The 14,786-nt window shown below is 45.4% G+C and overlaps 1 protein-coding gene across 1 annotated transcript in view; it reads left to right on the top strand.

Moving 5' to 3' along the window:
• Nucleotides 1-14,786, top strand: part of LOC142301932 (adhesion G protein-coupled receptor E3-like) — a 251,123-nt gene that overhangs the window by 164,361 nt on the left and 71,976 nt on the right. Inside the window, exons 8-9 of the mRNA XM_075342989.1 lie at nt 1,358-1,480; nt 8,061-8,134. Coding sequence (XP_075199104.1) covers nt 1,358-1,480; nt 8,061-8,134 — 197 coding nt within the window. The remainder of the gene's footprint in view (nt 1-1,357; nt 1,481-8,060; nt 8,135-14,786) is intronic.

Raw genomic sequence — 14,786 nt, 5'->3', positions numbered from 1 at the left:
GATTAATGAGCGGCGGTCGGCAGCAAGAGGCAGCAGCGGCAGAGACAGGAGGGCTGGAGAAGGTGAGTTAATGTTTTTTGTTTTTTTCACTGACATGTGTGTTTTCTCCGGCGCGTGTCACACGGGACCGCATCCACACTACACCCGTGTGGTACGGGTGCGGGCTGTGTGACACCCGTGCTGCCGGAGAAAACACTGACATGTCAGCGCTTTGAAAAACGCACACACGTACAAACGCACACGGACACACGTTCCGTGTGGTTTTACGTGTGTGTGCCTGCTACAATAGGGTAGCATTGGTTAACGTGTCTCCGTGCCGCCGGTACGTGTAAAAAATGACAAACACGTGCCGGCAGCACGGATGTGTGGCGCTAGCCTAAGATTGTACAGTCTTGTTTAGAGATCAGATGTGACTGGCTATAAATATATATATTCACCAGATCTTTTCTTTAATACACTGCATATACTGTAGTGCAACCTATATAATATACATGACAGCTCAAATTGTCATATAAACCGCATGGTCAGTACTGTAATAGTTCTAGGTTTTTATATCACATTTTTGTTACCTCTATTATCATAGAATTAGTTACCCCTTAAAATAAAGCGGCAAAAAAAATGCCTTCTATTTGAGCACATCTGAACATGTCTTAATAGCACAATGTTGGTTTTTTTTTGTTTTACGGGTGCGGGCCATGTGACACCCGTGCTGCCGGAGAAAACGTGGACATGTCAGCGTTTAGAAAAACACACACGTACAAACGCACACGGACACACGTTCCGTGTGGTTTTACGTGTGTGTGCCTGCTACAATAGGATAACAGCAAAATCTGCCAATAGATAGATAATGCCCAATAGTCCAATTCCCACAAGATAATAGCAAGGACTAAAACTTAACTTTTAATAATCAGATAAAATTGTCAATATTACATAATAGTGCAGTAAAATTGCCAAATGGCTATAAATTGAAGTGATCTCACCCAGATGTTCTCCAGGGGTAGGAGGACACACCGATCCAAAGTTGGTCACAGGCGGAAAGGACCGGGGCAAAGCATTGGGAGATGAGATATAAACCTTGTCGTGCCCCGTGAAAATGCTTCCGCCCTGACAAGGGCAGCGCCCAAATGAGCTGTCTGCCCCGCAACCATACAAACAAAGAAAAGACGTTCTCCCAAGAGGATACCCATAATGTTTCACGCATTGTCACTAAGTTAAATAATTGTAGTTGACATAGAGCCATCCAGTGGGAATTTTCGAGGCAAATACAAACTGATGTTATTTTGTCATCAACTTTTCAAAGAGTTCCAGGGCAAAATTATCCATAAATGATCCTGCATTACGTTATCTTCTTCCACAGATATAGATGAATGCAAGAATTCCCCAGGCATCTGTGGGTCTAACTTTATCTGCATAAACGCACCAGGAAATTATAGCTGTACGTGTGCCAATGGGTTCACAAATGTTTCCAACACATGTGTAGGTGAGTACAACTTTACATTTTCCCACCTTTCTTATTTTTGTGTCTTCCAGACAAATCCGATATTGTTTCATTGTATTTAACTTACACTTTTTATGTTTATTTACTAGTAGTGATTTTAGCCTGTGCCACTCATGGATACTATCTAGTGATGAGTGAGTACTACCATGGTCGGGTGCTCTGTAATCTTAATGAGCAATCAGAGGCTCGGATGAGTGCAACTTTTATATTGAGGATAATGTAAGTCAAAGGGGAACTGAAGCATTTATCTAGGAGATCGGATGGAGAAATGCTCGAATTACCCATTGACTTCCATTATAGTCAGTACATGAGTTGAGCCTGTCCAAGCATCCACCTGCTTGTTACGAGTGCTGAGCATCCGATCATGGCAGTGCTCACTTAACTAATGCTATTGTGACGCCCTGGACTAGTCAGGTCATCCCAGGTAGTCCCATGCACACACACCCCCTCCCTAAAAAGGTGACAGCAGCCAAACTTCAAAACCTTGTTACCACCCTCCAGGTTTGATGTCCACACCAGGGGGGTGAAGCCAGGCGGTTGGCTCCACCCACCAAGGAGTTCACAGGCCTGGAGGCAGGAAAAAGCAGTAGTTCTTGAGAGTAGTTCTTGAGAGTAGTTCTAGAGAAGTCAAGTTCAAGGGCAGACCTGTGACCAGGACTGCCAATAGCCTACTCAGGTGTCTGGGTTGGAGCCCAGTCACCTCTGGCAAGAAGGCAGACGGTGGTTGCCGCCTGCAGGAGCTGGGATTACAGCCGGTGGAACCATAGGGACCGGGGTCGGGCGGGGGCCCGCTGGTACCGAACCGGGGAACCGATTGGAAACCGGAGCACCAGGAGGGGTACTCAGACCCGGTATGAAGCCCAGAACCCACAGGGCTGAGTCAAATCAACTGATTGAGGACTGGACTTTAGGACCTTTCCCACACAAGACCCGACTGAAAACAACAGCCCAACTATTAGGGTAAAGCCACTGCCAAGGCTTAGAGACCCAAGGGGCCAGCGTCTGCAGGCAAAGAGGGCTCTCCCGACACCCAGCAAGCCGGGGAGCGAACTACCGTTGCTTAGGCATAGGAGTAAAAACATTCACATAAAGAGGTGCAGGAGAAAGGCGGAAACCACCAACCTGTTAAGGGAGAATCTGCAGCCGGCTGCGGGCACCATTCATCACCCCGTTTGGTTTACCAGAGCCTCCAGTGTGTTGATGTCATTACACCGCACCCCTCCTCATTACAGAGATGCACATCACCTGATTTACTTAATTGGTAGTTGGCTCTCAGCCTATACAGCTTGGAGTAGGACAACATGTATAAAAAGTATCATGTGATCAAAATACTCATTTGCCTAATAAGTCTGCACACAGTGTATAATTAGTGTTCAGCGAGTAGTTGACTATTCGTACTCGCTATGCTGTTAACGAGTAATGTCCATTACTCGCATATTCGTTACGAGTGGCGGGCGCAATGTAAGTCAATGGGAAATACTTATTAAGTAATGAGTAACCCAAAAGCCGTACTTTTCGTGCGAGTTGCAAATAGTACGGCTTGTGGGTTACTCGCTACTTAGGGAGTATTTCCCATTGACTTACATTGCGCCCGCTACTCGTAACGAATATGCAAATAGCGGACAGTACTCACTAACAGCATAGCGAGTATGAATAGTTAACTACTCGCTCACCACTATTTATAATGATATGTTCACATGTAGTGTTTTTGCTTCATTTTTTCTGCAGCCAAAATCTGCTCTCTTAATTAAAACATTGAATTCAAAACCCCCATTTTATAGCATTTTTGGCACATTTTTTTCTGTTTTTTTTTTTGTGGTGCAGATTACATCTATGCTTTGTTTATAGTACATGTGTTATAAAGTTAGTGTTATTTCTAAAAAACGCTGCAATAAGTACATGAAATCTTTGCAAAATCGCAAGTTGTATTTTTTACGGTGGTTTTTCACTTTCTCATTGCTTTCGACGGGAGAAGAAACGGTGAAAGAAGTGACATACTGATTTCAACAACGCTGTAGTTCTTAAATTCAGTCAGAAAAAAACCCCCATGTGCATGAGATTTCTGAAATCTTGTGTTGGTTTTGCTAGTGCAGTCTCCGCCTAATTACTTGTGGCTTGCTACCACTGAAAAACATGGTGAGCCCAAGTCATCATTTGCAATTGCAGATTTTTTAAAGTCAATTTTCATTTTTTTTTTATCTTGTATTTGTTGTAATTTTTTGCGCCAAATTCATCAAAATGTCACAAGGAGTTACTGAATTTTACACATTCTACACAAAATAAAAAATGCCCTCAAGTTTTATTTTTAACCCGTTTTGCCACTGTTTAACACAAAAAGTCACGTGTTCCATTGAAATGGGGTAAAATATGGGCTAAAATAACGGACAGTCATAAAGAAATTCAAGTTGGGGACTGACGTACCTTTCCACCAAAATTTTGGAACTCTTTAAAAAAAAGTCCCAATGCATGTGTGTCGCCCGAGGATAAGGGGTACTCAGATCCGGGCCACGGGGGTCACTTCTGTGGGTATCACGGTGGTGTGACCCGGTCTGTGATCCCAGTGTGAAGCCCCACAAGTGTTGTGTCGGTGCATTACCTTCAGGGACTCCACATGGATGGAACAGTCTGGTCACAGGTAGGGAACCTTCTTCTAGGATTGTCGTGACGCCACTCTCAGAATTGCGGTCAGTGGAGACCGCCACTGCAAGTTAGGGGTGCCTGGGGCTGATGGTAGGTGCAGTCAGTTGTAGTAGCCTCCTGAGAGTGAGGCATGCCCCAGGGTCCCGTGTAGGTGTGCAGAACCACAAGGCGCAGAATAACTCAACACAAGCAGGATGTCTTTCAGGGGTTTTACTCACGGAAGGTGGCAGGGTGAGTAACCCGGGCGTAGCTGGGATGAACCAGGCTGGAACCAGGTGTCCTTCAGGCTGACTGATGAGGGTGGCTACCGACTCGCCTTCCTTAGCCCTTTACGTTTTGGGGTAACCCCGACTTTTAGTCCCTATGGGGGTCACCCAGGGAAGTTGCTGGCGCCTCTCTCCCCTTCTTTTTGGCCCGTTTGCTTGTAGCCTGGACCAGGACACTCCGGCTGCTTGCCTCCTGTGAACTATGGGCCCTAACTGTGGCTACGTGGCTGCGGACTCTGTAGTGTTGTCTTGGGGGTGTAAAGTGCCCCCTCATACAGGTTTGGCAAAGGAAAGGTGAATCTATCCCTGCACTGGGACCTGCTACCCGTTTGGGCCTGGTTCTCCCTGACAGTCTCCTTACTTTCCACTCCGTTGCTCTCTCTTTAGCTGTGTGTGGATTTCGGGTAGCACTCCCAGGTGACCGTTCTCCCCCGTCGGTAGTCACTGCGCGGACGCTGTTGGACTGCCACAGCTCCAGGGTCTGCTCCTCACGTCTGCTTTCCCTGAGCTGCACACTAAACCGGCTCACTCGTGGGACCTGCACTGCTGCTCCTGTCTGAGCTCCACTTCCATGCTCCTCACTCCTCCACACTCTGCTTCAGACTGCTCTTCTCCTCCTCCTTCCTCTTTTCCCTTTTGTGCCTGCCTACGCCACCTAGCAACCAGGCTCTCTACCACACCCCTTGAGTGGAGATGGAGGCTTCGCCCCCTCCACCCCTCGGGTGGAGGTGGAGGCTTCGCCCCCTCCTGGGATCCCCAGGGGTCCTCTCAAAGGTACATGTGTGAGACCTGATCACTATGCGCCTGTGTAGTCACACCTCGGTCAGCCTTCTGGATTACCTGTGTTGTACTGTCCCCAGCATGGGTGTAGTACTCAGTGGTGCCTGACCAGGTCAGGGGCGCCACACCAGGCTCCACAGTAAGAAGGGGATTAGGTAAGGGAGATTGTCCGTGACGCCACCCGTGGTGTGCGGTGAGGTAACGGAGCACCGCCGCTGCCGGTAAATGGAAATGGATCCCGGGGATGGTGGTGGGCAGCAAGGTGGTGATTTCCCTCCACGGGTAGGGTGTTGGTGTCCCGGGACCCCGGTGAGGTGGTGCAGGGAGGAGATGGAGACCGTTTGAGAGCTGTGCGCCCGGTTGGACCGGGGGATGTTGTTACTCACAGTTCGCTTTTCAAGGAAATTCACACAGAGTCAGGAATTAACCAGAAATTGCCGGTGCCTGCAGCCTTCGGTGCGGAGGGTGTTTGGGGTCCCACACACAGTACAGCAGGATCCTGGTCTTGTTTTGCAGCCAGACGCTTCTTTCTCCTTCCTCAGTCGGGAACGGGGAGCCCACTCCCCCTGCAGTGATCCGGGTCACCCCTGGATGGCGGTGAACAACTACCCTGCCCCGGCCACCTCGGGCCCCTTCCTCACACTTCCCTTCCTTATAGCAGCCAGGAGCTATCCTCTCCTGGTCTGCTCTCTTCACACTCCAAACTCACTCTGCTCCAGCCCCTCCCCTCCTGCTCTGTTTAGCTCTTACACTGGGGGGGGGGTGTCTGTCTTGCTGCACTGGTGTGGGATCAGGTTACCAAGGAGGAGAATGGCCTGCACTTTGCTGGATGTCTGCAGGCTCTGTGACACCCAGGTTTTGCCAGGGCGTCACACATGAATCAGCTGAAAACCTGTAGAAACACAAAACTCCGTCCACAATGGTGAACTAAAAAAAATGCGATATGCTAATGACTCCCGGTTCAGGTTCTGCTGCGAGCGTCAGGTGAGTATCATGCGACTGTGACCCGATCTTACAATCAGGTCACAGCTGTGAAGCTGAGTGCAGGCGCTGCGGAGGAGAGGGAGGGGTTAATCCTCCCATCTCCTCCATTGTCAGCCTGTGCGTATATCACACTGCACTGTTATAACATCCGAGTGCAGTCCGATGTATCTCTCGCACCCATTCACTTGAATGGGTGCGAGGGATACGGCTCTAGCAGAAAATCGCAGCATGCTGCCGCTTTTCTCGCATCCAGAATCTGGATGCAGGAAAAGCTGACCAACAGCTCAACCTCATTGACTAACATTGGTCAGAGTGCAGTGCAAGATTTTATCGCATTGCACTCGTCCGATTTTCACGCTAAAGGGAACCAGCCATCAGAATTTTCATATATAAAGTAAAGTCAGTTCTATACTGACGCTAAGATGCTGAATGTAAGCATAGCTTTTGTTATAAATTATTGAAATATGTGCAAGTAAAGTTCCAGCAATGCACTGCTATTTGATTGACAGATGCAACAGGGGTGGTACTATGAGGATCGTGTCTTGCTATCTATTCCCGCCCCTGTCTGCCTGCGCCAGAATTAAGGTCTGTGACGACGACAGGGGGAGGAAGGCCAGGCAGGCAGGAAAGGGCGGGAATAGATAGCAAGATCCAACCCACATATTCCCTTCCTATTGCACCTGTCAATAAAATAGCAGTGGATTGCTGGAACTTTACTTACACATATTTCTGAAATAAAAAATCCAATCTCAGAAGAAATGCTATGCTTAAATTCAGCATCCCAGCGCCAGTATAGCACTGGCTTTACTTTATATATGAAAATTCTGATGGTTGGTTCCCTTTAAATCACCAGTGCTGCATTTGATCTTAAGTCCCCTGCCCCCGTTATATACTTACCTGCAGCCCCCTTCATCCTTTTTCGGTGTTGCTCCGGTCCCGAGGCGCCATGCTGTGCCCGTAAATTCTGACTGTCCAGAAGTCAGAGCTAATATAACAAGTTCTCAATGTAACCCTATGAGAGCCAGAACAAGGCTCCCATAGACTTGTATTGAGTTGTGACCTCTGGCTCCATGAAACACTGGAGCTCCCGGCAGGTCACAAATTACAGAAGACCAACAGGAGCGACGCTTGAAACAGAAGAGGACAGCTGCAAGTGGGTATAACACAGGGGGCAGAGGACTTAGATGTAATTTCCAGTAGGGAAATTAGAATAAACGCTTGCATGGTCCTTTAAATGAGTTGTCACTTTTAAATGTTTTTAGTACCTATGATGATTTTAATGACCTGTGATGGTAAAAAAATTAGCATTACAAGTTAAGGTACTATTTAGTTTCCTACTAAGTTTCCTACTACTAAGTAGTTTAGTTAGTAAGTAGTTTAGTTTAGTTTAGTAAGTTAAGTTAAGTTTAGTTTAGTTTAGTAAGTAGTTTAGTTTCCTACTACTAAGGTACTATTTAGTTTCCTACTTTAGTTTACCATACTAAGACTGACCACAGGTGTCCCAAACTTACAGCATTTGTAGACACATATACTGTAAGGTTGTAAATTCAGGCTGGGAGACCCATGGTCAGTCCTTGCATTGCGTTATATATATATAGACGTCTGAATCTGGCCTTACTATGGAAGCAATTCATTTTTTTGCACAATGTTAATTGACGTTACGTAAGTTTTTTCCCTCTTATAATTAAATTTTTGTTAAAAAATTAAATATTCAAAAACTGTATAACGCGGTTATGGGGGTTGTTTTTTTGTTTTGTTTGTTTGATATTTTGAACATCTAGGTTCAGTGTTTTCTGATTTTCCGTGTTAAGTTTAGATTGATAAATTTACATCTGTGATATTCACTGTACATGACTATTGATACATGTTCTCCTTTTTTCTTTTTAATAAAGAAGTGAAGATTAGATGTGAATTTAATAGTCTAGAATTGGAAAAAAAGGAAGAATGTGATAAGATGACTCCGCCAGTAAGTACCTACTCAGCTTCAAGCCGCATAGTGCATGAAAATGACTCTGTCAGCAAAGGATGACTGTTCAAACCAAGCACAGGCACTCGGTGCATCAGGCCGGGGCCAAACATATCAGTGCACCTTCCCACTTACTTGTTTTCCATCTTTCTCTTCCCTTTTCTGGCTCTATGAAGAAAGAGCTGTCAATAAAAGAAGAAGATCCGGTAGAAAATTGCTGTGGAAGAGAGAGCGCAATAGGGTCTTACCCGGTAGGAATATGGGATACAAAGGGATCACGGTACACTCACCTTTTCAGGTTGTGCAAGTCACAACCCCTATGTAGCACATTCAGTAGTGGTATCAGCTGCAGCCCCGAGGTGTAGGGTATGTAGTAGGATGTAAGTAGAAATCGGGTATATACCGTGCTGATACTCAATGGTATATTAATATAATTTCTTTATTGTTCGTACAGGTCTACGGGTTTCAGAGACATCCATCTCCTTCCTCAGGACATCAAAGCAACAATCCTTGTTTGTTCCTTTGATGTCCTGAGGAAGGAGACAGATGTCTCTGAAACACGTAGACCTGTACGAACAATAAATAAATTTTATTACTATACCATTGAGTATCAGCGCGGTATATACCCGATTTCTACCTACGTTCTACTACAATAAAAGAAGAAGAGAGAGTGGAGATAGAAAGAAAACAAGCAGATGGGAAGGTGCACTTAAATGTTTGGCTCCGCCATAATGCACCAAACTCCTATGCTTGGTTTGAACAGTCATTCTGTACTGAGAAAGTCCCGTTAATGATAAGTAGCTTTAATTTAGCAGATACTTTACATGTCTGTAAGGGTCCAGGTAAGAAATTATATGCAAATAATACACGTGTACCCCAGTATAATTAGTACTATGTTTTATTTGGAGGTCTAGTTTTTTTGGGGAGGGGGGTTGTATTGTTGGAGGTGGAGGCAGCCTCCTATTCTGACTGTTCTCTCTGCCCCTCAGCCACAGGGTGGTTTTAATTAGTGCCAGATCCTATCTGCCATATATAGTATCCTTTTAGTCCAGGAGAGGCATGACAGTAGTATAGGGTCCCATCAAAGAAAGGTCACCTTGCTGTGCTTGATGGGCTCACATAAATTGGCCAATTTTTGCACTAAGAACCTTCATTTTTCTAAGTATATTCCATATAGCATTAATGCAGTTTAAATTTCACATATTCCATGTTTACATATGTCTTGGCGCTTACAGAGCGCTGCTGTATTCTTTTGATTGTGTTTCATGTAGTTATAAAAGCTGGTACCTGTTCACATATTCTATGTTTTATTTGGAGATGTAGTTTTTTAGTTTATATAATCAGTACTAGCCAAGAAAAATAAGATTGCGGAAATTTTCCACACAGACACATAAAAGGTTATTAAAATCTGCAGAACGTCAATCTTTTGTGCAGTATTGGAGATGAAAAAGTTACATTTGTGACAAATCCACAGCAAAATCAACAAGTGGCAGATTAGGATCGCAATGTGGATTGGCAGCAGTTTCCTTGCTGAATTTGCATCAATTTTGGTGTAGGAAGGTTACTGTTAGTGTGTATGCACCAGACACCAGACTGTTAGTATGTATGCACCATACACCGGACTATTAGTGTGTATGCACAAGACACTGGACTGCTAGTATGTATGCACCATACACCGGACTATTAGTGTGTATGCACCATACACCATACTATTAGTGTGTATGCACCAGACACTGGACTGCTAGTATGTATGCACCATATACCGGACTATTAGTGTGTATGCACCATACACCGGACTATTAGTGTGTATGCACCAGACACCGGACTATTTGTGTGTATGCACCATACACCGGACTATTAGTGTGTATGCACCATACACCGGACTATTAGTGTGTATGCACCATACACCATACTATTAGTGTGTATGCACCAGACACTGGACTGCTAGTATGTATGCACCATATACCGGACTATTAGTGTGTATGCACCATACACCGGACTATTAGTGTGTATGCACCAGACACCGGACTATTTGTGTGTATGCACCATACACCGGACTATTAGTGTGTATGCACCATACACCGGACTATTAGTGTGTATGCACCATACACCGGACTATTAGTGTGTATGCACCATACACCGGACTATTAGTGTGTATGCACCAGACACCGGACTATTAGTGTGTATGCACCATACACCGGACTATTAGTGTGTATGCACCATACACCGGACTATTAGTGTGTATGCACCAGACACTGGACTGCTAGTATGTATGCACCATACACCGGACTATTAGTGTGTATGCACCATACACCATACTATTAGTGTGTATGCACCAGACACTGGACTGTTAGTATGTATGCACCATACACCGGACTATTAGTGTGTATGCACCATACACCGGACTATTAGTGTGTATGCACCAGACACCGGACTATTTGTGTGTATGCACCATACACCGGACTATTAGTGTGTATGCACCATACACCGGACTATTAGTGTGTATGCACCATACACCGGACTATTAGTGTGTATGCACCAGACACCGGACTATTTGTGTGTATGCACCATACACCAGACTATTAGTGTGTATGCACCAGACACCGGACTGCTAGTATGTATGCACCATACACCGGACTATTAGTGTGTATGCACCATACACCAGACTATTAGTGTGTATGCACCATACACCGGACTATTAGTGTGTATGCACCAGACACCGGACTATTAGTGTGTATGCACCATACACCGGACTATTAGTGTGTATGCACCAGACACCAGACTGTTAGTGTGTATGCACCATACACCGGACTATTAGTGTGTATGCACCATACACCGGACTATTAGTGTGTATGCACCAGACACTGGACTGCTAGTATGTATGCACCATACACCGGACTATTAGTGTGTATGCACCATACACCATACTATTAGTGTGTATGCACCAGACACTGGACTGCTAGTATGTATGCACCATACACCGGACTATTAGTGTGTATGCACCATACACCGGACTATTAGTGTGTATGCACCAGACACCGGACTATTAGTGTGTATGCACCAGACACCGGACTATTAGTGTGTATGCACCATACACCGGACTATTAGTGTGTATGCACCAGACACCAGACTGTTAGTGTGTATGCACCATACACCGGACTATTAGTGTGTATGCACCAGACACCGGACTATTAGTGTGTATGCACCAGACACCGGACTATTAGAGTGTATGCACCATACACCGGACTATTAGTGTGTATGCACCAGACACCAGACTATTAGTGTGTATGCACCATACACCGGACTATTAGTGTGTATGCACCAGACACCGGACTATTAGTGTGTATGCACCATACACCGGACTATTAGTGTGTATGCACCAGACACCAGACTGTTAGTGTGTATGCACCATACACCGGACTATTAGTGTGTATGCACCATACACCGGACTATTAGTGTGTATGCACCAGACACTGGACTGCTAGTATGTATGCACCATACACCGGACTATTAGTGTGTATGCACCATACACCATACTATTAGTGTGTATGCACCAGACACTGGACTGCTAGTATGTATGCACCATACACCGGACTATTAGTGTGTATGCACCATACACCGGACTATTAGTGTGTATGCACCAGACACCGGACTATTTGTGTGTATGCACCATACACCGGACTATTAGTGTGTATGCACCAGACACCGGACTATTTGTGTGTATGCACCATACACCGGACTATTAGTGTGTATGCACCAGACACCGGACTGCTAGTATGTATGCACCATACACCGGACTATTAGTGTGTATGCACCATACACCAGACTATTAGTGTGTATGCACCATACACCGGACTATTAGTGTGTATGCACCAGACACCGGACTATTAGTGTGTATGCACCATACACCGGACTATTAGTGTGTATGCACCATACACCATACTATTAGTGTGTATGCACCAGACACTGGACTGCTAGTATGTATGCACCATACACCGGACTATTAGTGTGTATGCACCATACACCGGACTATTAGTGTGTATGCACCAGACACCGGACTATTTGTGTGTATGCACCATACACCGGACTATTAGTGTGTATGCACCAGACACCGGACTGCTAGTATGTATGCACCATACACCGGACTATTAGTGTGTATGCACCATACACCAGACTATTAGTGTGTATGCACCATACACCGGACTATTAGTGTGTATGCACCAGACACCGGACTATTAGTGTGTATGCACCATACACCGGACTATTAGTGTGTATGCACCAGACACCAGACTGTTAGTGTGTATGCACCATACACCGGACTATTAGTGTGTATGCACCATACACCGGACTATTAGTGTGTATGCACCAGACACTGGACTGCTAGTATGTATGCACCATACACCGGACTATTAGTGTGTATGCACCATACACCATACTATTAGTGTGTATGCACCAAACACTGGACTGCTAGTATGTATGCACCATACACCGGACTATTAGTGTGTATGCACCATACACCGGACTATTAGTGTGTATGCACCAGACACCGGACTATTTGTGTGTATGCACCATACACCGGACTATTAGTGTGTATGCACCAGACACCGGACTGCTAGTATGTATGCACCATACACCGGACTATTAGTGTGTATGCACCATACACCAGACTATTAGTGTGTATGCACCATACACCGGACTATTAGTGTGTATGCACCAGACACCGGACTATTAGTGTGTATGCACCATACACCGGACTATTAGTGTGTATGCACCAGACACCGGACTATTAGTGTGTATGCACCATACACCGGACTATTAGTGTGTATGCACCAGACACCAGACTATTAGTGTGTATGCACCATACACCGGACTATTAGTGTGTATGCACCATACACCGGACTATTAGTGTGTATGCACCATACACCGGACTATTAGTGTGTATGCACCATACACCGGACTATTAGTGTGTATGCACCATACACCGGACTATTAGTGTGTATGCACCATAAACCGGACTATTAGTGTGTATGCACCAGACACCGGACTATTAGTGTGTATGCACCAGACACCGGACTATTAGTGTGTATGCACCATACACCGGACTATTAGTGTGTATGCACCAGACACCAGACTATTAGTGTGTATGCACCATACACCGGACTATTAGTGTGTATGCACCATACACCGGACTATTAGTGTGTATGCACCAGACACCAGACTATTAGTGTGTATGCACCATACACCGGACTATTAGTGTGTATGCACCATACACCGGACTATTAGTGTGTATGCACCATACACCAGACTATTAGTGTGTATGCACCATACACCGGACTGTTAGTCTGTATGCACCATACACCGGACTCTTAGTGTGTATGCACCAGACACCGGACTATTAGTGTGTATGCACCATACACCGGACCATTAGTGTGTATGCACCATACACCGGACTATTAGTGTGTATGCACCAGACACCGGACTATTAGTGTGTATGCACCATACACTGGACTATTAGTGTGTATGCACCAGACACCGGACTATTAGTGTGTATGCACCAGACACTGGACTGCTAGTATGTATGCACCATACACCGGACTATTAGTGTGTATGCACCATACACCATACTATTAGTGTGTATGCACCAGACACTGGACTGCTAGTATGTATGCACCATACACCGGACTATTAGTGTGTATGCACCATACACCGGACTATTAGTGTGTATGCACCAGACACCGGACTATTAGTGTGTATGCACCAGACACCGGACTATTAGTGTGTATGCACCATACACCGGACTATTAGTGTGTATGCACCATACACCAGACTATTAGTGTGTATGCACCAGACACCGGACTATTAGTGTGTATGCACCAGACACTGGACTGCTAGTATGTATGCACCAGACACCGGACTATTAGTGTGTATGCACCATACACCGGACTATTAGTGTGTATGCACCAGACACCGGACTATTTGTGTGTATGCACCATACACCGGACTATTAGTGTGTATGCACCATACACCGGACTATTAGTGTGTATGCACCAGACACCGGACTATTAGTGTGTATGCACCATACACCGGACTATTAGTGTGTATGCACCAGACACCGGACTATTAGTGTGTATGCACCATACACCGGACTATTAGTGTGTATGCACCATACACCGGACTATTAGTGTGTATGCACCATACACCAGACTATTAGTGTGTATGCACCATACACCGGACTATTAGTGTGTATGCACCATACACCGGACTATTAGTGTGTATGCACCATACACCGGACTATTAGTGTGTATGCACCATACACCAGACTATTAGTGTGTATGCACCATACACCGGACTATTAGTGTGTATGCACCATACACCGGACTATTAGTGTGTATGCACCATACACCGGACTATTAGTGTGTATGCACCATACACCGGACTATTAGTGTGTATGCACCAGACACCGGACTATTAGTGTGTATGCACCAGACACTGGACTATTAGTGTGTATGCACCATACACCATACTATTAGTGTATATGCACCAGACACTGGAACGCTAGTATGTATGCACCATACACCGGACTATTAGTGTGTATGCACCATACACCGGACTATTAGTGTGTATGCACCATACACCATACTATTAGTGTATA

This window comes from Anomaloglossus baeobatrachus, chromosome 4 (assembly GCF_048569485.1).
Source record: "Anomaloglossus baeobatrachus isolate aAnoBae1 chromosome 4, aAnoBae1.hap1, whole genome shotgun sequence".
Classification (NCBI taxonomy): domain Eukaryota; kingdom Metazoa; phylum Chordata; class Amphibia; order Anura; family Aromobatidae; genus Anomaloglossus; species Anomaloglossus baeobatrachus.
The sequence above is the reverse complement of the archived record's forward strand: the minus strand, read 5'-3'. Positions and strand labels throughout refer to the sequence as shown.